The sequence below is a fragment of the Calonectris borealis genome, chromosome 7, assembly GCF_964195595.1.
Source record: "Calonectris borealis chromosome 7, bCalBor7.hap1.2, whole genome shotgun sequence".
Lineage (NCBI taxonomy): Eukaryota > Metazoa > Chordata > Aves > Procellariiformes > Procellariidae > Calonectris > Calonectris borealis.
Window position 1 is genome coordinate 28,206,331 of NC_134318.1, and position 22,702 is coordinate 28,229,032.

General features: G+C 63.4%; 1 protein-coding gene across 1 annotated transcript; it reads right to left on the bottom strand.

Annotated features, from left to right (window-relative positions):
- Nucleotides 1-754: 754 nt before the first annotated feature.
- R3HCC1L (R3H domain and coiled-coil containing 1 like) lies at nt 755-12,640 on the bottom strand. The gene is made up of 7 exons (XM_075154810.1): nt 12,583-12,640; nt 5,924-7,281; nt 2,051-2,226; nt 1,866-1,936; nt 1,651-1,746; nt 1,359-1,499; nt 755-1,197 (listed from the first exon to the last, which is right to left on the bottom strand). The coding sequence occupies exons 2-7, from the start codon at nt 7,265-7,267 to the stop codon at nt 1,142-1,144; spliced, it is 1,884 nt and encodes a 627-aa protein (XP_075010911.1). The 5' UTR covers nt 7,268-7,281; nt 12,583-12,640; the 3' UTR covers nt 755-1,141.
- Between the last annotated feature and the right edge of the window lie 10,062 nt (nt 12,641-22,702).

Consider the following 22,702-nt stretch of genomic DNA (forward strand, 5'->3'; position numbering starts at 1 on the left):
CTTTCCGCATGAGAGCAGCTTTGCGTCCTGAAATTTCCACTGGCCAAGCTGCAAGTGGCCGGGAGCAGCAGCCGAGACAGCTCCCAGCTGGCAGAGCCACCGGCGCGGGGGCAGGCAGCCACCGCTGTGGGGTCATGACCGGCTCCACCACCGCCAAGCTGGGGGACAGCCAGGGGACACAGGGTAGCCACACAAGCCCTTCAGCACAGGCTGGGGCGAGGCAGCCATGACCGAAAACACACAAACCGCTAGCAGGGGTGGCAGAAAAGCACCGTCCCCGTCCCCACCTGCTGCAAAACTGTGGCCCTGAGAGTTTGGGGAGCTAAAGAGCAGGAGTGCTGGGGCACACAGAGCTGTTTTTCAGGTGCTAAGAGACGATGCAAAGCAGAGGAGCCAAAGGCAGGTCCCAGCCACTCGCCCCCGCCCCAGGGCAGGGCAGGAAGCCCCCAGCCCGCCAGGGCCGGCAGCGCAGCCACATCACAGCCCCGCGCGGGGCCGGGAAGGCGGCCCTGCCCGTGCACCGACAAGGGCCCCACTGTTCAGGGCCGCAGCTGCTCCGCGGAAGTAAACAGGGTCCTTGCCAGCACATTCCTGCCCGTCGCCCTGCCTGTCCCCTCCTGCCTGCGCCCCCCACCCACCCGTCGGGGACACCCACCACCTGGGAGGGGTGGACATCCCACGCGTGGCAGCCCCCAGCATGCACACCCTTCCCTGGCACGCAGGGGCACGGAGAGCCACAGCCCGGCCAGGCAAATAAAATAAACGGTATTTATTACCAAAATAAAGGACAGAAACTCTTGCTCGCAGGGCGCTGCCAGGTGGCCAGGGCCGCCCCACACGGCCCCCCACGTGCTCGCTGTCGAGCTCCCCGCATCCCGCCGGCCGCTCCCGCTGCAGCAGGCAGCACAGGGGTTCCTGCCCTGGGCAGGGCGGGCAGCGTTGCCCAACGGCAACAGCATCCACACAGCACCAACCAGCCTGCGCACACCCTGCTCAGCCCCTTCGGTGGAGCAGCCCAGTGCTTTGGGATGCGGTGCAGGATCCATCCTCGCTCCGAGATGCAGGGTGCCCTGCCGGCCCGCAGGTAGGGGCCAGGGCACCCCGGGGGGTTCCCAGCAGGGGCAAGGTGCAGCCTCCCGACTCACTCCCGGCCCTCCCAGGCATCCTCCCGCTGCTTGTTCTCCAGGCGCTTCCTCTCTGCAGAGACAAGAGGGTCAACCCCACATCCCCATCACCCCACAGCCACCCACTTCCCCGTGGAGGTGGCCGGAGCCCACCCTGGCGCAGCCCCCTCCCACCCAGCACCCTGTGAGAAGGCTCCCCCCACACCGCAGCCCCCCATGGCATCCAAATCTCACCCCGGGCTTCTTGCAGCTTCCTCCGCTCAGCATCTCGCTGGGCTGGCGTCTGGTTGCTGCGTACCCCCAGGGCACCAATAACCAGCCGCCTGGCCAGGGCGGCTGATGTTTCGGGGCGCTCCTTTGCCGGTTGCAGGTAGTCTGGGTGAGCGGAGATGGGGGACATCAGTAGAGGCATCCTGGGAGGAACGGGGGAGCCGGCATGGCTGCCCCGTCCCTCCCCAGTTGTTGGGATGAAGATGCTGCAGCACAACCACCATGGCACAAGCTGGCATGGGGCAGCATCACTCACCGGCGTACGCCCTGGCTTTGGCTTTAGAGGCGCGGGTGCCCTGGGAGAGCGGGCGAGTCTTCACCATCAGGTGCTTGGTGCTGAGGGCATCGCGTGCTGCGGGGAGAGAGCAGCGGCATCTGTGTGCGGGGCCAGCCCCATGCCGCAGGATCTGGCCGCAGGAGAGGCAGGGTTGCCTCCCCTCTGCCCATCCCCAGCCGAACTGGGAGCAGTACCTGTTATGGGGCTGGAGAAAATGCCCAGGGCGTGCGTATCGTCCACCCATTTAATATCAAAGCCTTTTTTCCTGCCAGAGAGAGAGAAGCTCAGCAAGGCATCAGCACTGGGTGGGCAGGGGTCCAGAGCAGAGCCCAGGCAGGGGACCCCAGCGCCGGGGATGGGGCATTGCTGGCAGACTCACTGATAGCTGCAGAAGACACGCAGCAGGTCCTCGGTGCGGAAATCCGAGGGGAAATCATAGATCTCGATGACGTGGGGCAGTTCGGCATCGCTGAGGTCCAGTGCGGCAGGCTCGGCCCCGTAGTAGTCGAAGCGGGGTGACTGCTGGCTCTCCCGGTGCTTCTCGCCCCCCGAGAGCTGCAGGGGTGGGAGAGGCACAGCACTGAGCAACCCATGCCTGCCCGCCCCATGCCAGCCCCCGATCCGTGGCAACTGCTCCCCGGGAAGTGGTCCGGCCCCTACTCCCCACCCCAGCACTGCAGATGGATTCGTGGCATTGAGGTATTAGGAATTATCGACCGGGGCTCTCAGGCAATGCACTTGCTTTTCCCATTACCAGCATCCCTTCCCTTGCCGCACTCCGTGGTCCCACCGGGGACGCGGTGGGAATGGCACCAGTGAGACAGCGCATGCACCCCCAAGCACACCTCTCCTTCCACAGTGACATGCTGACCCGAAATACATTTGGGGAACAACAAGGAGCAGGACAGCAAGGCCAGGAGGAAAGACTGATGCCTGCCTGCTGCACGGGAACAGCGGGCTCAGCATGCCCCAGCTGTAGCACACACACCAGAGCAGCCCGTCGGCACCCCGGATGCTGAGATGGAAAAGCCAGCACTCCCCTGAGAGGCAAGTTCTGGTGGTTAATCACCTGCACGGCTAAAAATTTATGCCTTATTTCTCATTTGAATTTGTCTGGCTTCACTTTCCAGCCAGCGGTTCTTGTTCTGCCTCTTCACTGGATTAAAGAGCCTTTGGTCCCTGGTACCCTCCCCGTGATGGCACTTACTCACGCTAATCAAGTCCCTTCTCAATATTCTTGATAAGCTAAACGGGTTGTGCGTGTTTAGTATCTCACAGTGGGGCACTTTCTCCAGCCCTAAAAGATGATGGCTGTAGCGCTTTTCTACCTCTCCGATTTTTCAACCTTAATTTTGAAACACAGGCAGCAGTCATGCACTGCCACAACATGGGGGCACAGCCGCCCCCTGCTCCCCTCTGCCCCGCAGCATTGGTGCTGGTGGGCACCACTTGCTGCACCTCTGCTTTCCAAACCACGCTGTGCCAGCAGCCGAGGGGATTCACGGCCCCACTCCGGTTGTGACACCGGGCCCGGCGCAGCCCAAAGCTGGTGGCAGCTCCCCCGTTCCCCCCTGGAGCGTGGGGCCGGCACGGTGCCAGGGAGCGGGTACATAACTCAGCCAGGTTCCCAGCCCGATCCCCCAAGTGATCGTAGCAGAGCACACCATGGCTGGAAGGTTAGAGTCCATAAATCCCAGCCAGCTCAGTCAATAAAAAGTGCTCATTCCGACAATTTTATGGGGAAGATGGATTCACGGCAGGTGAGGGGGTGTTGCCAGGGCGGCTGGATGCCGGCGGAGGGGAGAGCTGAGTTATGGAGCTCATGGGACAGGCTAGCACTGCCAGCAGAGCCGCCTGCCCCACCACCGTCGCCCCGTGTGGGGCTGCACGCCATCCAGCACCCCCTGCCCACTCAGGGGACGTGAAGGAGCTGTCCCAGGGCAGGATGAAGCCCTGCGGCAGCGCTTGAGGGAGCAGCGCATTTGGGTAGTGCCAGAAGCCGGGAAGATGATTAGAGAGCGGGAGCGCCGAGTGCTGGAGTGGTCCTTGACCTTCACAAATCACCGAGTGTGGCGGGGCAGCAAGGACGGGAGCCGTCTGGCAGCCGGGCTCAGCCGCGCAGCAAGCACGGCTCAACAGGTCCCCCCGCGCTGCCAGCCCGGGCACGCAGGTTGCCCACAGCCCCCCAGCCATGGGGTGGTGCAAGGAGCGGGAGCCAGGGTGCTGGGAAGGCACCCGGTGCTGGGAAGGGTCCGCTGATGGATAGACAGATGGACGGCAGAGACAGGAGGCCACAGGAAATGAAGCCTGTCCATCACACCTCGCTGCTCTCTAAAGATGCATCCTCGCCAGAGCACGTTAGAGGGGTCCGTGGCCACTCGCTTACACTCCCACTCGCTCACCAAGAGTGCACGAAGAGCTGGAGGGGAGGCGTGTGCCGGCACGCTCGCACCACAGCGCCCAGCACGCACGCACCGTGGCCCCCGCCCCGCCTCGCCGGCTGATGGAGAGTCCATCGAGCCTGCAAGGAAATGGTCAGAGTGCTTAATTACCCTCTGCGTTCAAACTGATTTCTACTCTGAATTTGTCTGGTTTCAGCTTCCAGCCAATGGATCTCGCTATGGTGTTTTTTCTTGCTAGATTAAAGAGCCGTCCGCTATCAGAAATCTCTCCTCCACACAGAACGTCATAAATCTTGCTCTCTGCTGGCTATCCGCAGCGCATAAGGATTCGGTTACGAGGAAGAACACTACTCATTTTCTTGTTCTTTTTGTTAATTAACAACAGCTCCATCTCCCCGAGAGCCTGCACCCACCGTGAGCAGCTGTGTCCACCTGCAAAGAGCTCAGAGAGCCCAGGATGGGTGTGGGAATCTGCAGGGGGGTGAAGATGCCAACTTTTAATTGATAAATCCCTTTCTCAGGTTCTTTTTCACCCGTTTTGGGAAGCTCCCTTGAAAGCTCAAACTTTGCTCAGAGCTTGTGCACGGGAGAGCTAACGCGGATGCTCCAGAGCTGTTCACAGTCAGCACCAGTGCTGCATGGCACAACCTCGCCCGCAGCATCCTACGGCTGCACCATACCATGGGCCCTCCCTGACCTGCCTCCCCAGCAGGGCCAGGCAGCCGCTCCACTGTGCCTGAGGACGAAGCCATGCCCCCCGTGCCAGCCCACGGAAAGCCAGTGCCAGCACCATGTGCGCCAGCTGCCGTCAGAGCAGCAGTGCCGTCCCCCTCGCACCGGCGCTCACCACCACCTCCCGGCTGGAAGGTGGGGGACCGCAGTTGAGGGGAGCAGTCAGGCAAGGATGGGGGTACCCAAAGCTCTTCTACATCTCCCTCCGAGCAGCCCCGGAGGCGAGCCCTGCATGCCCCACACCCTGTCCCAGCCCCACGCCAGGCTTGGTGAGGGCACCCCAGCCTGAGCACAGCCCCACGGACGAGGTGGGTACCAGTGCTCCTCAGTAACGATGCTCTTGAGTTGATGTCATCCCTTCCCAGAAGCTGTTATCAGGCACCATCCGCCACTTTACACCCTGCTTCCAGCCCGGGGTGGACGGACCCTGGCTGTAACAATATTAACACTGTTTGTTACTTTGGGCACATTAACGTCATTTGGAAAATTACCGGTTTGATGCTACTGATTTAAAATGCAATAAGGGATATCCAGCCTTGCTGCAGAAGCCGAGCTTTCCTCGCGAACGGCAGGAAAACGGCGTGGGTCCTGGTGCTAAGCAGCTAATTGTAGTAAATTCAGTCGCATGCTTGCAGGAGGGGATGGTAATGAGCCACAGCTGATTAAGAAGTCATAGTTTCAAGGAAACATCCCATTGCCATTTCAATGGGAGCCCTTACGTCTCAGCCCATTTCTTTATCACCAGCCCCAGTTTCAGGAGGGTGCAGTTGTGGTTTACGGCACTCGAGCAGGTTTTACTGGGTGCACTTTATATGCTATAGAGGGAAGATCTCCCCCAGCCTTCACTGGCACCGCGGGATGGGATGGGAACCAGCTGGGGGGGAAGGTGGAGGTCCCAGGCGTTTCGGCACCGCAGGCAGTTCGCGCCCTCGGGGACGGCTGGCGGCGACAGCAGGCAGTGCAGCCAGGCTGGCCGTGTGCCCGGGGTGCAGCCCGCCCCCCCCATGCACCACCCTGGAGGACGCAGGGACAGTCAACCCCCACGGACCCCTGTCCCCACGACCCAGCAGGCAGCAGCCCCCCACAAATCCCCGCGGGCGGTGGCTCGCAGGACGTACCTCCTCCAGCAGGCGCGGGTCCAGGCAGTCCCCGTCGTCGTTGAACAGTGCGTCCCAGCTCTCCTCGGCACCTGGGCTGGCCTGGCTCAGGGTCCTGGCACTGGCCTGCTCTGTCTTTGGGGAGCCGCTGCGGAGACCTCCCTCTTCCTCCTCGGCCTCCTGGCTGCAACGCTGCTGCTGCGCTGAGCCCACGTCCTCGTCTGCCCCCACCAGCTCCTGGGCCCAGGCCGCGGGTGAGAGCCCCTCTACGCCGTGGCACAGCAGCTCCAGGGGCGGCGGGGGCTTGCAGCTCTCCGAGGGTGCCCCCTCCCATGCGCCGCTCGCCGGCTCCTCGCCAGCACTCTCCTCTTTGCTGGGTGGCAGCTGGGATGGGCTGCCCACCTCCTGCCTCGGGGTATTCTCCCCAGGGAGCATCGGCGCATCACCCACGCCACCCCTCAAGCACCCGGTTTCGCAACCAGCTCCTGGTACCTCCGAGGTGCTCTCCCCAGCAAGCTCAGCCATGCCTCCCTGCCTCTCCTCTTCCTCCTCCTCTGCCGGCATCCCAGCTGCAGAGCCCTCGCTCTGCCCTGCCAGGAGAAACCCCGCAGCCTCCCCTTCCTCTCCCTGGGCTTTTGGACCTGCAGCCTCCCACATCAGCCTGGGCACGCTGCCCCGGTCACCTGCCCCTGCCAGCAGCAGGACACCCTCTCCCGGGTGCTGGGAGAGATCCCCGGCTGGATCTGGAGCACTGTCCCCCAAATGCTCCGACACACCACTTGGCCCTGTCCGACACACCGGTGTTGGGCTAGCGGGGGGTGTGGGGCTAGCAGGGTCACTCCCAGGCTCGGGGGTAGCCTCCAAGGCCCCAGGCTGGGCGCTCGGTGGAGACGGAGGGTCAGGCTCAGTCCTCATCATCCAGCAGCCGCGGCTGAGCTCTCCGAGTCCTTCATCATGGGATGCTTTTTCCTGCCCGTCCCAGGGCTGGGCAACAGGTGGATCCGGGCACGGCTCCCGCATGCTGGGTGATGCCCCCAGGCTCTCCGTTGTGATGGGGCAGCTGCCTCCTGGCCTCCGGCAGTGCCCAACAGAGGCTGCCCGCAGCTCCTTCGGGCCGGCATCCACCTTGCTTTCCCTCCTCACCGCTCTGCCCGCCTGTGTCCTGGCACGGGGGCTTTGCCTCTGCCCCTCGCCGCTGCCTGGGCAAGCGTCCTGCGCCAGGCGGTGGTTCTCAGGCTCCCGGCGGTGCCTGGCCAGCATGTCACCCGCTGCTTGCGCTGCTCTCTCCCGCCGCGCTTTGGGCACGTAGAGGGCCATGTCGGGCTTCCTGCGGCGCGGCCGGCCGCCCTCCGCCTCCTGCTGCATGGTGCCACCACTGCCTGCCAAGGAGACACAGCGTCACTGCCCTGCCCGCGTCCCAACAGTCCCGCAGCTGGGCACGCAGTGGGCAGCCCCTGCCCGGGTCGGTGGGTCAGGGTCCCAGCCTGGCACCCCCCCTCGCTCCCACAGCAGCCGGCACACAGCGATGGATAGTGGAGCCCCAACACTGCTCCTGTGGTAGCAGCCCTGCAGATGGGGTTTGGCACCCGGAGCACCCCGCAGACATACAGCCTTCGGTGGGGTGTGCCGGGCTGGGGGGGAAGCAGGGAAAACCCTGCCAGCATCACTGAGGTGCCCCCCCCGCTCCAGCGGCTGCTGCCTGGGACCCTCCAGCCCCAGGGGCCAGCGGCCGCAGCTGAAGCAGGACACAGAGCCCTTGCACCATTCCTGCATCAAAAACCTCGGAGAAGGCCGCAGCAGCCGTGGAGCACAAGAAACCAAATCCCAGCCCGGGGACACCCCGGCGCAGGACCACGGCTGCCACCTCGGCACGCCGCAGCCCCGCTCACCTGCTGCCCCGTCCCGGCAGAGATTTATTTTTCATCATCTTTGGCAGAAGCAGGCACGCCGCGAGCTGCCAGGCCCCCCTGCCCCTATAAATATGCATCAGGCAGGGTTTATGGAGACGGATAGTGTGGGGGGCTGCGCTGCGGTTGAGGGGAAGGCAGAGCGGGGCCGGGCCGGGGCCCTGTGATTAATCACTGCCCACTCCGTTTAGGGGGATTCATCACGGGCCGCTGTCAGGTAAATCACTGGAAAAACACCTCTTCAGTAATTAATGTGAAGTGACGGATGGACAGCCCCCGGGCCCATTAATCTGGACCATCAGCGCCGACCGAGATTATGAATGTCAGGATGCATAAACTGCCGGCGGATCAATAGGGCCAGGAACCCATCCAAGGCTCTCATTTCCGAGGCACCTCCGGTACATTAGCCTCCCCTCCACGCAGCCCCTGACCGAGGCGCGAACGCTCCCCGTGGCCCCTCACCGACAGCCGGGAAGGCGAGGGGAGGCCAACCGCCGGCTGGAAAGCGGCTGGGGCTACCCGTGCCGCACGGCATCATCCCGTCTTCCTGCTGGACAGATGGACGGACGGCTGCCTCAGCGTGATGGATGGGTCTCTGACGGCTCTCTAGAAACCACCGGCAAGCCCGGGCAGGGCAGTGTTCCCCAGCATCACCGTGCTCCTGCCCGCCTCTGCGGCACGAGGTACAAGCACGGGTGCCGCGATGATGCTGGGCACCATCCCGGGGCTGCTCCAACCATTTTTCTGTCTCCGCAGCTCTTGTCGGTTTTTTTCCCCCTCTTTGATACACTAATTTTGCTGGCAGAACGATCCCCTTTATCTTTATCGACCGTAAGAAAGGAACGTATCCTACAAACCCTCCAAGGTCTGGATTAGTCATTTTTCAACGCCGAGGCATTATACATTTTCTCACCGAGTGGCAGCCCAGGTGCCGGAGGGGAGGGGGCACTGGGAGCCCCCGCAGCACCACCATTTCCAACTACGCAGAGCTTCCCACTGCACCAAAGCGTGTCCTGCTAAAGAACTTTCCCCGGCCAAGCCCAGAGTCTCAGCCCATGGGACATCACTGAACCCCTGGGGAGGACCACTCATCCCCCCAGGCTCTGCTTCCCAAGAATTTCCAGCATGGGGAGCAACCAGGAACAGCACCGCTCCACGCACATCTCGAGTCACCTCCAAGAAGAGCCTTCACACGCAGGATTTATGGGCTCCTCGAAAGCTTGCCATTCACCTTGCCTCACCCTCCAAAGCAGATGGTGCAGCATTAGCCAGACGGCTGGTGCTGGGAGCATCCTCTCCTCGCGCAGCTCTGCCTCTGCCTGCTGCACGCTGCCGGGGAAGAGCTGCTTCCCGCAGCCCGGGTAGAAGCATGGCAAAGTGGTGGCTGGCCCAGGCTGGCAAGGATGCTGCAGCACTTTTTTCTTTCCCACAGGGCAGCACAGCTCCTGCCCCCAGCCTATTACACACTTCATCGATGCCACGGCCACGCGTCGGCACCGACCGATTTCACGCTCCGGGAGGCAGAGCAACAGCCCTGCCTTCGGGTCTCATTCACACTACGCTGGGCAGGGCAACCCCGCTGCTTCCAGACTCCAGGACCAAGCTTGCCCCACAAAGCCAGGTAGCAATGGGCAGCACACCCCCAAAAGGGCCTGTGCTGTCCCGAGTGCTACCCCGCTTTTCGGAGCTGGCTAGCAAAACAGCTCGGCATTGCAGCATCAAGCAGGGAAAGTCAGCCCCGGACAGGGCACACCACGGTACCATGGTAAAAATGGTGGTGGGAGCGCTGCCCAGGTGCCTGGCACGTAACGCCTGCCAGCCCGGTGCAACACAGCCTGGCGTGGCCAGGGGGATGCTGGAGCATCAGCCAGGAGGTGGCCGGAGCTCCCAGTGGGCACAGGCTCCCCTCGCACCGTCCCCAGGAACACGTGGCTCATGGGGAGCTTGTGTTCGTGGCTCGAGTTTGTGAGGTCTCAGAGCAGCTGCTTGGGTGACGTGCCAGCCTGCGTTTCTCCTCTAGCGACCGTTTGCAGCACAGACGGGCAGACTTTTCTCCCTGGTTTCTCTCCCCCTCCTCCTTGGGGAAGGACCCCACAAACAACAGCAAGACAGGGCTGACCATGTCACAGACCCTACTTCACGCTGCACAGCACATCGCCAAATTCGTCCATCATCTGCATCCCCACCCAGCAGGTGAGGACACCTACAACATGGCTCCGACGGCAAAGCTCCAGCCACCTTCTCCCGCTGCGGGCAGAGACACTGGCCATGGCCCCACATGGGGTGCCCGGGGACGGGCGTGGATGCCCGGCTGCGGCGCTCACACGCAGCGTGCCAGTTCCCGGAAAAGTTTCGGTGCCACCCAGCGCCCTCCCAGCAGGCTGCCGCATTTCCTGGCAGGGAGCTGTATTTTTAGCCTCCGAGGTTTCTAATTCCACTCAATCCATACTCCCGTCGATAGAGCAGATAACCTTAGAGCCTTGACGGTGAACGGGGATGGCAGCACCGGGGGACCAGGAGCCTTGGGGGACCACGCGCAGCCTCGGCATGCAGCTCGCACACCCGCAATGTCACTCTTTACAGCCTGCTGCAGATTGGGCTCTTTGGAGGGGAAAAAAAAAAATATAATAACAAGACTAATAAAAAAGCAGGTACAAGGAGATTCTAAACAGCCCCGCTGGGGAACCCGCCACTCGCAGGGCTCATCCAACGCCAGGCACGTGCCGCAGCACGCTCGCCGACTGCACAACGCCGGCACCCAGCAGCCCGGGTAAGGATCGTCAGAGATTTTGGCTACCCTGCACCTCTCCTGCACTCAGCAGAGCTCCAGCCCAGCGCACCCAGCTCACACAGCAGGTGACAGGGCCAGGGAAGGACCCGGATACCTGGCGGGGAGAGGCAGAGCAAAGGCAAGAACACAGAGCCGCTGGCACAAGGCAAAGCAAAGCACTTCAAGAAGCAGAGAGCCGCATCCCATCCGACGCCTGCCTGCAGCCCCGCGGGCTTTAAGACGTCCCTGTCCCCTGCTGCCAGGAGAAAGATGCTCTGCAGCAGCCAGAGCAAACGCTGGCTGTGTGAGGAGGTGGCGAAGGCATCAAAGGTGCTGAGAAAAGAGAGAGATTTCAATCATGCCTTTCACTTGCGATGCTCTGAGGAGATACCTGGAACAAGAGAAGGGGAACATTTCAGACTGGAGGGGGATTTGTAAGTCAATAGTGTCCCCTCACAGCTGCCGGTGGGGAAAAAGGGACAACAAACCAGCAGAAGGAGTTAACAGCCAGAGGGCTAAGGGGAGTACAAAGGACTTTACAAATATACCCGGGCAGAATCAGCACAAAAGTGAAAAGGTCTATTAATAAACAAGGAGGGAAAGAAAATTAATGACGGCTCAAAAACAAAGATGACTCAAAAGGGCAAAATTACTGTTTTTAACCAGAAAAATGCAAATGAGGCAGAGGCCTCGCAAAAGCAGCTGCAGGGAAAGCAAAAACAGCATCTCCACACAGAGACAGTCACCTGGCCAGTGTGGCTAGTGTCGAGACAAACTGATTAACCCACCGACACACACACGGTGCCAGAAACAAACCGGGGTCCTGGTGACGGGCAGAGCAAACGAGACGCTGATTTTCTGTGTGAGAAAGGACAATAAAACCGGAGCCAGGCGTAGGATAAGCCCTGTGCCCATCCCTAGTGCAGAACATAACGTCTGGAGGAAGGAGCCTGCACACTCACCGCGACGGGCTCCTGGATGAAGGACGTTGGCTTGCCCAGCAGTAGTTGTTTCGGAATAATTGCTGGGCAAAGCTTGTGGATAAGGCAAGCGAGATGCAATTTAGCTGAACTTCAGGGTATCATTTTATACCATCTCCCAAACTTTCACTTGAATAGTGAATTGTAATTATATTTGTAGATGATACTGGGGCAGAGGGGTGTTGCAAACACCAGCCAGAGCAGAGCAATGATTCAAAGGATCCAAGAAACGTAGGCAGGAAACAAAACGAGACCCAGTCTGGGAAAATGAAGGTAAAATAACCTGAAGCAGCTACTTGGTGGGCAGGAGCAGCCTGGAAAGCAAGGCCCAGAGGCCTGGGTGTGCTCAAACCAGAAAGCGGGTGGCCAGGGTGACCACCCCAAAACACGCAAGGGGCAAAAGCCAGACACTGGCATCGTGCCATGGGCCACCCCAGGGCTGCAACAGCCCCATGGTGGGCAGCACGCAGAGCCCTGCAGGCAGCGTGAAGGATGGAGGGGACGACGAGGGCAGGCAGGCAGCCGTGAAAAACAGCGTCCAGCGCCTGGGAGCACCGGGTGCGTGTTTTATGAGCCATGGGAGCCCGGCACGCTGAGCACCCGGGGATGCCGTATAACTCCCCTGCCCTCGAGAGCTGTCGCTGCCCGGATCGCCCTGTGACTGAGTAAGTTGGGGAGAGTTATGGGGTCTGCAAGGTGCTATGTCACCCAGGTGCTCCAGGGGCTGCGTGCCAGCGGGGTGGGGTCAGGGCTGGGACAGTGGGTAGGGGTCGGGACTGGGACGTGGGGTGGGGGACAGGGCTGGGACAGGGGGTGGGGGACAGGGCTGGGACAGGGGGTGGGGGAGAGCGGGGCGGGGGGCACAGTGTGCAGCCCGGGGACCGGGCAGGGGACACGGCGTGCAGCCCAGGGACCGGGCAGGGCGTGCACCCCGGGCTGCTGTGCCCCTGCCCCGAGCGCCCCGCGGGCAGGGCCGGGCCGGGCCGGGCCGGGCCGGGCCGCCTGCCAGGCCCCCACCGTTACCAGTGGCCGCGCCGGGTCCCCCGCCGCTCCGCGCCGCCGCCGCCGCTTCCGCCGCGCCGGGCCCGCCCCGTCCCGCCCCGCCGCGGGGAGCGCCGGGACCTGTAGTGCGGCACCGGCCCCCGCACCCGCGCCGCCCCACGCCCCGGGCGGCCGCTCCGCCCCCGCGGGGGCAGCCCCGCAGCCCCCGGCCCCGGCACCCCGTGGGAATTTGGGCCGCCATCCCCCGCCTTGATCCCCGGCGCATCCCCGGGGCTGGGACCGCCACGGGAGCCGCGGTGCCACCGCGGCCCTTCCTCCCCCAGGCACCACCCAGCAGCCGGAGAAAGGAGGCCGAGGGCAGGGTGCTCCGTGGCTGGGGGGGGATGCTGGACACAGCGCAGCAGGAGGGAGAGCGACCCCCGCTCCCGGCCGCGGGTGACCCCACGGGAGGCTGCCGTGGGTTGCCCGTTACCGTTTAATGTCACACGCTAGGCGGGAGCAGGGCAGCTCGCTGCGGCTGTGCTGGCTGGGCCGGCAGCCCCCCACTCCTGCCTACCGGGGGGCACCGGGGGAATTGCCGGGGACTCAGGCACCCCCAGGCCACATCCCGCGCCCCCGCCGCAGGGCTGCGGGCTGGCCGGCGTGCCGGCTGCCCAGACACCCGGGCGGGGGAAGGTGTCTGCACCGGGCAGGTTTGCTCCGCTTCCCTCCCGGGGTTTGGCGAGGAGCAGCCTGCCTGCGCCCAGCAGATAACGAATGCGGCCCCGGCGCTCGCACGCGCTGGCAGGCAGCGTGGGCAGCGAGGGGAGCGTGGCCGGTGCCGGCGCATCCACCGGCTCCTAATGGAGCACTGCTGCTGCAGAGCACTCCCGAGCCGGGCCTGCGCCAGCGGGGGAAGGATGGGGCACCCGGGGGAACAGGGCTGGATTCTCCCACAGGCAGGGCGAGGGCTGGCAGGGGAGAGGGGACGGCCCAGGGGATGCAGGCAGGCGTGGGGCTTGCTCTCACTGCGGGCGGAGGGCAGAGCGGGGCCATGACCCGGTTCTCTGGGGCACTGGGCTGTGAAGGCTTTGGGCAGGCTGGTGCAGCCGCCCCGGTTTGTCTGGTTGATGGACTGGGGGTTTCTGCGCACGCCCCTGCCAAGGACCGGCTTCCTAATGAGCTGAAGCTCTCCCATGCAATTCCCAAGCAGCTGCTTCCCAGGCAGCTTCATGGTGCGGGTGAGGGAGGGGTGATGCCCCATAGCATGCACACCGCCTGCTTGTGGTGGGACGCGAGGCTGGTGCCCAGGCAGCCAGCAGCCAGTGTGGCTTCTGCAGCTCCCCAGAGGCTGTGCAGCTGCTGAGGGACCGGGGACCGGTCACCTGCCATGCTGGTAAGCTGTCACTGAGGCATTGCATGGGGCATCAGTGCGTGGGGCTGTGCCAAGCATCTTATCCCTCCTCAGGTGCAGCTACAGGGCTGGGATTCCTGATGCCTGAGGTCTGGGATGCCCTGAAGTACTTGAACCTTCCTGACTGCCCAGTGTGGGTCCCAGCACAGCCACGGGGTCTCAGGCTCGGGTAGGTAGGGCCATCCCGCCCCAGCCACATGCCCCTGCGCAGGGCAAGGAAGGCTCACATCAGGCAGAGCACTCCCCGGGGAGCAGCCCCTCTCCCAGCCCGCTGTGGCACACAGGGGACCGTGGTCCCTCTCGCAGGTAATCGATGGCAGCAGATCCTGATCGCTTTCATTATTATTATTTTCTTATGCATGTGCGCACAGGAGATTTATCGCCAGCTACGGAGGCAAAATCAATTATTCATGTTATAAATTAGAAAATGATTTATGTTTGTGGGAGGCCAAGCAGCGTGGAGCCCCTGGCCGCGTGGGAGCTGGGTTTGTCTGGGAATGGCACCAGACACCCCCCGCCAGCACTTCTCCAGCTTCTCTGTCCCTGCCATGCCCTGGGTGTCCCACGCAGCCCCAGGGTGACCCAGGGATGGTGGCTGGCAGGGAGCACCCAGCCTCTCCCACTCTGTCAACCCAGGTGCCTGCGGACAGAGCCTGAGGAAGGCTGGGGACCACGGTGGCCTGGTCACCCTGGCCGGTGCAGCAGGATGATGCTCCACGGCAGTTTCCATGGCAGCAGCAGCGCCGTCCGAGTGCTGAGAGGTGTGGGCTACAGAAGGACCCTCTCGCTTTCCCCTGCTGGAGACATCCTCACGTGTCCCCTCCAGCCCTAGCAGCTCTGTCTGTGCTCCTGCCTCCCACAAGGAACACCGTGGTACCCTCCAGACTGCCACCCATGGGGACAGGGACCCTTTGCACCGCTGACACCCCCATGCTCCCTAGGAAAGAGGGGATGGGTGAGGGCAAGGGGGTGGTGTAAAGGCACCCCACTTGCACCGACCCCTGAGGCCAGCTACCCCAGAGTGGGGCTGCAGGGCTTTGCTTGGCCGTGGACCACCTTCTCCTGGGCTAGGGGGATCGCAGGGGTCCTGGGAGTCTTCCCGGGTGTGGAGATACCATTCCCCAAGGGCTGACTGATGTTCTGCGCAGAGGAGGGTGGCACTGGGCTCCCACCGCTCCCAGTGCTGGGCTAGGGGGTTGGCTGTTGCTGCCAGGTCTGTCCCCAGCCCAGCCATGCCCCAGGCACTCAGACCAGCACTGGTGGGAGCTGCAGCATTCCATGGCTCTGCATCGGGGGGCCAAGCATCCCAGTCCTGGCTGCCTCGGCATCCTAAAACCCACTGCCCATGTCACGCAGCCAGCGGGAGTGAGTGCCGGGAGCCAGCCGGATGCTCTCTACTGATAGCCAGGGCTGCTTTTGCTTCCGAAGAGTCTTGATCTAAAGCTGCTGTGTCTGTGCTTCCCAGGGGACAGCAGAGCGGGCCAGGAGTGCTGCCTGGCTCTCCTTGTCTGTTCATCTGCAGCTGCGTCAGCCGGGGCCGCGGGGAGGCACGGGCTGAAAGGAACAGCGCGGGAGAGAAAGGAGCTGTCAGTGGCCCCAGATCTGGGTCTGAGCCACGCATCCAGCTCCTGCTTGCACAGCATCCTGCTCTGGGCTGAGCCCTGGCCCTTGGGATGGGAAGGAGAGGCAGCACAGGGCGACCTTGGCTCTGCTCTGGCTCCCCGAGCCGCCTTTTCTCCCCCAGCCCTGCCTCCAAGCCCTAGGCCCTTCTCCCAGTTGCCAGAGAGCCTGTCACCCCCTGTGACTCCCAGGGTTCTCAGGGAGCTGAGAACTTGCTGTCTCAACACACACATAAGGGTGTCAGAGTGGGCAGGGGTTTGGGCTGCCCCCCCAGCTCCCTGCCAGGCTGTGAGCAGGAGGAACACCGACAGCCAGGCACAGTCCAGGGGCAGGGAACCACCTCGTCCTGGGCTACCGGGGCTGCTGCAGCCACGTCAGCCCCTGGCCAGCCCTGGGGACGCTCTGGGACTGCACGCAGCATGCAGAGGAGTCCCTGCTTGCTTTGCTCTGGCTCTAAAGAAGCCAGACAACCTGGGGAGCTCAGAGATCTGCCAGCGTGGCCCAGGACCCCCCCGAGCTGTGAGCACTGGGCTTAGCACTGAAACGCCGGGAAATAAATAAGTGACATTCTGGGGCCAAGCATCGCCTCAGGCGCCTCGCTGCGCCCGGGTCCCGGGGAGCCCAGCGCCAGCCGGTGCTCGTGTGAGCATCCCTCTGATTTATTGCTGCGGAGCAAATGCTTACAGAGTGCTTTTGGCAGAGAAAAGCCCTGGGGAGCTGCAATGGGCACTCAGGGGCAAGGCGGGAATCGCCCATCGGCTGCAGCATGCCAGAGCACCCGCAGCCCTGGGTCTCTCCCCCACGCCCAGCCAGGGGACATGCTCAGCCCGCAGGGAGGGGACTGCGGAGAGCTCGGGGCTGGGGTGGATTAGACCTGCTTTGCATTATTGCACCAAACACCTGGGGACTCGGCGGCTCGTGACAGCGCTGTATAATGTGAAGATGCAGCCCACGGTGCAGGCAGGCGCCGGTGCTGCCGGCAGCTCGCAGGCAGGGAGGTGATGGGGCTGTGCCCCTAGGAGCACAGTCTCTCGCTCCCTGTTTTCCTGCACATCTGCAATGAATAGGCACAGAAGGCAGCGCTTGTGCTGCAGGAATCAATACCGCTCCGGGAGAGGCCTGGGTGCTCCTCCCTGCGCTCCCCCGGGAGCCAGCCCCGAACGCCTCTCCCTGAGCTATCGCTGTTGTCTCCTTCCCACTATTAGCTTGCTTTCCAGCACTCTCAGCAGGACCGCGCAGCAGCACGGGGTGGCCGGTGACAGCCCTGGGGCTGGGGAGGTTGCTAACCCGGATAGCCTGGCTCCATCGGGAGATGGGGGGAATAAGCAGGAGACACCTCCTGGGGGGGGGATCCAGGTTTTATCCTGACTTGAGATAGCCCCCGCTGGCACTGTGCCGCAGCCTTCTCCATCGTGGCCCATCCTGCCACAGTCCCTAGGAGGTACCAGGGCACCCTGGCCGGCTCCAGCGGGCAGAGATGCTGCCAGGCGGCGGTTTCTGCCCAGTAGCCAGAGCTCGGGGATGCTGCGACTGGAAGCAGCTCCTGATCGCGCCCAGCGCTGGCCGTGGCAGTGCCGCCGTGTCGGGTGACAGCCGCTGCCCCGTGGGAAGGAACCCGGCTCCTTTCAATAGACCGTGATTTGAATTGATTCATCAGCGGGATCTACTTGGAGCTGATAAATCTTTCAGGAGCCCTGGCAGAGGAGGCTGGGTTGGGCAGGCTGGGCATCCCCCTGCCTCCCTGCAGCTGCACGGTTCCTCCGAATCAGCCAGCTACCCTGAGGGTGTACCGGTCTCACGGGTCCTGCCAGCCCCAGTCGGCTGCTGGGAGCACCCCAGGTTTCCCCGCAGCCTGTTTGCTCTTCCCCAGCCAGGGATGCTGCCTGGGTGGGCTAGAACACAGCCTGCTGCCTCCACCCTGCTGAGACCCTCCAGTCAGGGAGCTCCGTCCCAGTGCTCCTTTCACGAGGAGCTCAGCCATTGTCCCCAGCTGAGAAGAGCTGATGGTCCCTGGCTCCATCGCAGCACCGGCCAGGTCCCTCCTCTGGCCTCCTGTCCCCTCTCCTGGCATGGGGCAGGGCAGGTCCCCAGGCTGAGCACTGGCACTGGTGCATCTCCATGCCAGCCACGGCTCCGGGATCCCAGCGGGAACAAGTCCAGCTCGTCCCATGGGACCGTGTCCTGCAGGGGGATGGGGGGCTCTGTCTGCCCTCGCTCCCCCACCCTGCGCCCCAGCAGGTAGCAAGGGAAAGCAGGGACAGGGACTGCGAGGCGGGAGGCGAGTGCGGGTGGATCCGGTTACAGGCAGCACGGGGCAGAGAGATAGGCAGAGAACAGCAATGCAGCAAAAAGAGCTTTTAGTGATAATTAATAATTAACATTTCTAATGATGTCCCGGCGACAGGAAGAGTCCAAGCGGGGACCCGGGGGCACTGCACACGGTGACAGGAGTGGCTGGGGACCATGCAGGGACTGGGGAGGCTGTGCAGAGCCAGGGGCGGGGGTGGGAGAGAGCTGCGGGGCTGGGGGTCCCGAGGTAGGGGCTGGGCACCCCTGGGACCCCCCTGGCTGGGCAGCGCCCAGGGCCCAGCCTTCGTGCCTGGTTGCTGCCGAGGGTGCGGTAAGCCCGTGACGAAGGGGAGTGGAAGATCAGATAAAACACACCTCGGTGTTGACCTGGCTTCTGTGATAAGATGACACCTCACCAGGGGTTCCCATTCCCAGCAAGCGCCTAAGAGGGACCCTAAGAGGGCAGAAGGAGGGGACTGGGGAAGGGTGCTGGAAGGCAGCAGCTCAGGGGGAGCCGCTGGGATGCGTGGCAGTCCCCAGGTCACTGCTAGCTCCAGCACTAAGAGCCCTTGGGTTGGGAGATGTCCAGGCACCAGGGAGCAGCGGGCTGGCGCAGGGTGCAGGACCAGAGCAGGCAGGGCTCCGCAGGCAAGGCAGGAGGTCAGGCACTGCGGGACAGTGACAGGGAGGGGACGGCAGGGAGGAGAGGGACGGAGTGAGCAGCCGGCTGAGCGTGGGAGTCCATCGCTGCGAGCCACCGCCCGACAGGCGTGCATTCGTGGGAGAGGCAAGAGCAATCCTAGGAGGAATCAGGAGAGGCATTTCTGGCAGGGCTGGGGACTGGCTTGCGTCCCTGCATGGCCCCTGGGAGATCTGCCTGTGCTGGAGCCAGCCTGGGAGAGGAGCAGAGGCATCACGGGGCTGCCAGGGGAGGCAGAGCCTGGGAGACCCGCGGTGGGAGGACGGTGGCTTGTGCCCAACACAGCGCAGGCTGTGGGGGAACGGAGCGCTCACTATAAATACATCAGCGGGGTAAACGCCAGGGAGGAGAAGAGCTATTTCAGCTAAAAGACAATGTTAGCACAGGAATGACTGGGGATAAATTATCCATGAATACATTTAGGGTGGAAATTAGACCCTCAGAGCAGGGACGTCCCAGCACATCCCCTCCAGAGAAGGAAGCAGTGCCAGGCAGGAGCCAGGGTGGGCTCGGCGGCTGAGGGATCCTGCAGCATGCTGCGGTGACAGCATGTGCCCTCTTCTAGTGTCAAAAAGCAGCAAGGGTGGCTGGTGCAGCCCACCCGGCTGCTGCCCCGGCTGTGCTGGTGGATGCAGTGAGCAGCAGTGCACAGGGCAGCGTGCACGGTGGGATGCGTGCACATCACTGCATGCACGTGTGAGTGCAGATATGTGTGTTTGCACAAGCTGTGTGCTCATTTGGGCAGTGCATTGGGTGCTCACACACCATGTGTGTGCACAGAGTGTGTGCAGACAGGGCAGCTGCACACAGACTGTTGCATGTGTGCATGTAGGTGCATGTGAGTGTGCTGACAGTGTGTGTGTGTGTGTGCTGTGCACCCACCAGGCTGTGTGCAGGTGTCTCGGCCTTCACGATGCTCTAGAAAGAGGAACGACAGCCCCAGGGAAGAATCTTGGAGGTTAGTGCCTTGAGTCAGCACTGGTCTGCTCACCTGCACCCAGTTTGTGTTGCACCATCTGGAATTTGCTGGAGGGGACAGACTGGGTGCTCCATGAATCCAGCTGATCCTGGGGAGAATCCTGTCCTGCTGAGGGTCCCCCAGCTCCCAGAGCAGTGCTGTCCCTGTGAGGGCCATGGGGCTCACCTGGTACTGACACCCCACAGGCTCACCCTGGCTGGCCAGAGCACTTGGCATTGTCAGCAAACAGCCCTGTGCCACCCCTCCGCCCATTGCAATGCAAGCAAGGGGCAGACGGGTCCCCAGCATCCTGTTACCTTCTCCCCAGGGAGATCCTGGGATGGCAGATGAGCCACCAGGCACAGGGACGCAGGGTGCCAGGGTTGTTGGCTGCAATGGGGTCCCCACTCCCAGGGGGCTGTGTCAGCATGGATGGGGCAAGCACCCCAGGATCAAGGGCCAGGGAAAGCCAGGACACCTCTGCCCTGGGGATGGGAAAGCGGAGCCCCAGGTGTGCAAGGAGGTGGCTGGTGCTCACGCTGGTCCCAGCTCAGCAAAAGAGCCTCCTCCTGCCTGCGTGCAGCCCTCGGTGGAGCGCAGCGGCTCCCTTCCCCCAGCAGCGTGTCTGCCTGCTGCTCGCTCTAATTTCCTGTGCATTGTCCCCACTGCCACCGCCATTGTCCCCTGCGCATCCCCCCATGTGCCGCACAGCCAGGCTCCCCGCGCCCCAGCACCCGCGCCCTGCCTCACCGCCCCGCAAACATCCCCACATACATCCCAGCTCGTTTCACTGATGCGCTGCGCTCCCCTCCGCAGCTCCTTGCAGACACCCGTGTCCCACCCCAGGGTGCTTGCCCTACTGTGTCCGCAGCGCGGGTGCAAGCAGAGGGCTGGGATGGAGACGGCTGGGCCGGCACAGGGCACAGGGACAGATGCAGGGCTGTGGATTACAGCCACGGCAGTTGTTATCCTAAGGTGCCTGCTGGCTGCTCTCATCCCCCAGAGAAACATCCCAGCCCGGCGGGGTGGCAGCATCCATGGGAAGGGCACCAAGTGGCTCCGAAGCGGGTGTTGGGGAGCGCCTTGCAGCCCCACAAGTGGAAAATCACCCTGCTGGGTGCCAGTAGCATGGGCTGGGGGCTGCAACGTGCAGGGCCCTCTCGGCACATGTGCCCCCCATATACACAGCGTGCATGTACCCACAGGGTGTCATGGTGTGAGCACATCCCTGCTGACACGGCAGGTGCACCTGCAGAGCTACGTGTGTGCACCACACTGCATGTCTAGCTGTGCATATCATGCACGCGCACCTATGCACACACACGCATGTACAGGTGCATGAGTGCAGCGTGCTGGCAGGCCTGCCTGCATCTGCCGGTGGGTGTGCATGCGCTCAGGGCCAGGGCCGGGCACTGGTATGCTGGCACACCGGGTGTGCAGCCCCGGGGAGCCGGTGTGCCCAGCAGCATTCGCAGTCTTGGCATGCTCGAGCTGGCTTCCTGCCGGCGTTTGTGTTCTGTACCTGCTGGTCGCAGGGAAGGCATTGGGAACCAGCTTGCAGAGTTTGTGCTAATAATTACCCAGGTGGTTACTAAATCTGGGATGAGCTAACGACTCAGCAGAGGAGGTGCTTGCCCTGAGCGCACATGCACATGCAAGGCTGCAGCCAGGCGCCGGGGCTGTGGGCCGCTGGTGGGCAGAGCGCACCCACAGCTTGGGGGTACACGAGGACACGTGAGCGCAGCATTGCACATGTGCGACGGTCACACTGGCCTCCCAGCCCCGGTGGGCATCCCGGCCTCCCCATGGTGGACATAGAGAGCAGTGGCAGTTCCTGCCCCACAGCGGGTTGCCTGTGCCCAGACACTGTCATGCTGGCCATGGGGACCCTGCAGCAGGCAGCCACGCAGCAAGCGCAGTGCTCAGCCAGGCACCCTGTGAGAAGAGGTCATCGGATATGAAATCAAAGGGTACTTGATGGCCACGTGGAAGCACCTTCATGGGAGAAAATCACTGGGACTGGAGAGCTCTCAAATCCAGCAGGGAGAGAAGAACAGGGAGCAACAGGCAGAAGCTGTAGCCAGACATGTCTAAATGAGAAATAAGGGTTTTAGCAGGGCAGGTGATTAGCCACTCGAAGCAGCCCAAACCGTGCGGGCTCCTGTGGCTCATGCTGTCTCCCAGCATGTCTCTCCTGGTGTCTCCTGCTGTCTCTCCTGGTGGCCTCAGCCCCAGGCTCCGTGCTGGGCCACCTGCGAATGTGGTCCACTGGGGTCACCTGGTAGCCTTGCGCCCTGCCAGTGCTGTCCCCGTCCCTGCCACAGCCACTTTCTGCATCCAGAGACACACACAGAGCTCTGTGCCCAGCCCTGCAGCAGCCACGCAGGAGGAAGACACGTCAGGGAGGCAGGCTTGTGGGCTAAGTGCGATCCTGGCTTGGGCATCCACCGACTACAAGATTTTGGGCAAGTCAGTGTCTTGCATGGCCTGAGACGGGGCTTTTCTTGCAGTGCTGACTGGCTGCCAGGGCACAGCTGCTCCTGGCATCCCTGAAGAGGGAGGGTGGCAGCAGGGAGGTGGGTGACCCGCAGGGTGATGGCACAGGGAGGGTGCTGAGCCCTCGGGGTGCAGCTGGCTGTTGCCCTACGGGGGCTGCCCAGCTCTGCTCCCTTTTCCCCTCCTATGCCTGCAGTTGCACTGCTCTGTGGGGCAAACCCCCACCGCACTGAGGCTGGAGCAGATCCCTGGCTCTGCTCACCCCGTCGCCCCAGCTGTCCTTGCAGGAGGTGGAGAGCCGTGCCCGGCCGTGCCCCGAGCGCCACCCACCCCCCAGCACCCACGGGGTCACCGCGGGGCTGCAGCTCCTCTCCTGCAAGCCGCGGCCGGCCGGCCAGCCAGCTCCCCCGCCGCGGCTCCGGCTGCCCGGGAAGCGACGCCCCGCTCGTCGCGGAGCCCCACCACCACGTCCAGCCCCGGCGGGCTCGGTGTCCGGGGCGATGCTCCCCGGCGGTCCCCCCGCAGCATCCCGGCCGGCGCTGCCGCTGCGCTGGGGGCAGTAAATCAGCGCGGCGCAGCCCCACCTCCGCGCTCTCCATTGGCAGCGGCGCCCCTCGCCCCGCTCATTGGCGCTGCCGCCGCCGCTCGGCCCTACATAAGGCGCCGCTCGGCCGGGCCGGCCCCG

What these genes read in the sequence shown, in the direction of transcription:
- R3HCC1L (XM_075154810.1), bottom strand. Translation starts at nt 7,267, where the DNA reads ATGCAGCAGGAGGCGGAGGGCGGCCGGCCGCGCCGCAGGAAGCCCGAC. An exon ending in TTTCTCCAGCCCCATAACAG is followed by an intron (nt 1,747 to 1,865) that starts GTACTGCTCCCA and finishes CTCTCCCCGCAG; the next exon opens with CACGCGATGCCCTCAGCACC. An exon ending in CAAAGCCAGGGCGTACGCCG is followed by an intron (nt 1,500 to 1,650) that starts GTGAGTGATGCT and finishes CCGCTCACCCAG; the next exon opens with ACTACCTGCAACCGGCAAAG.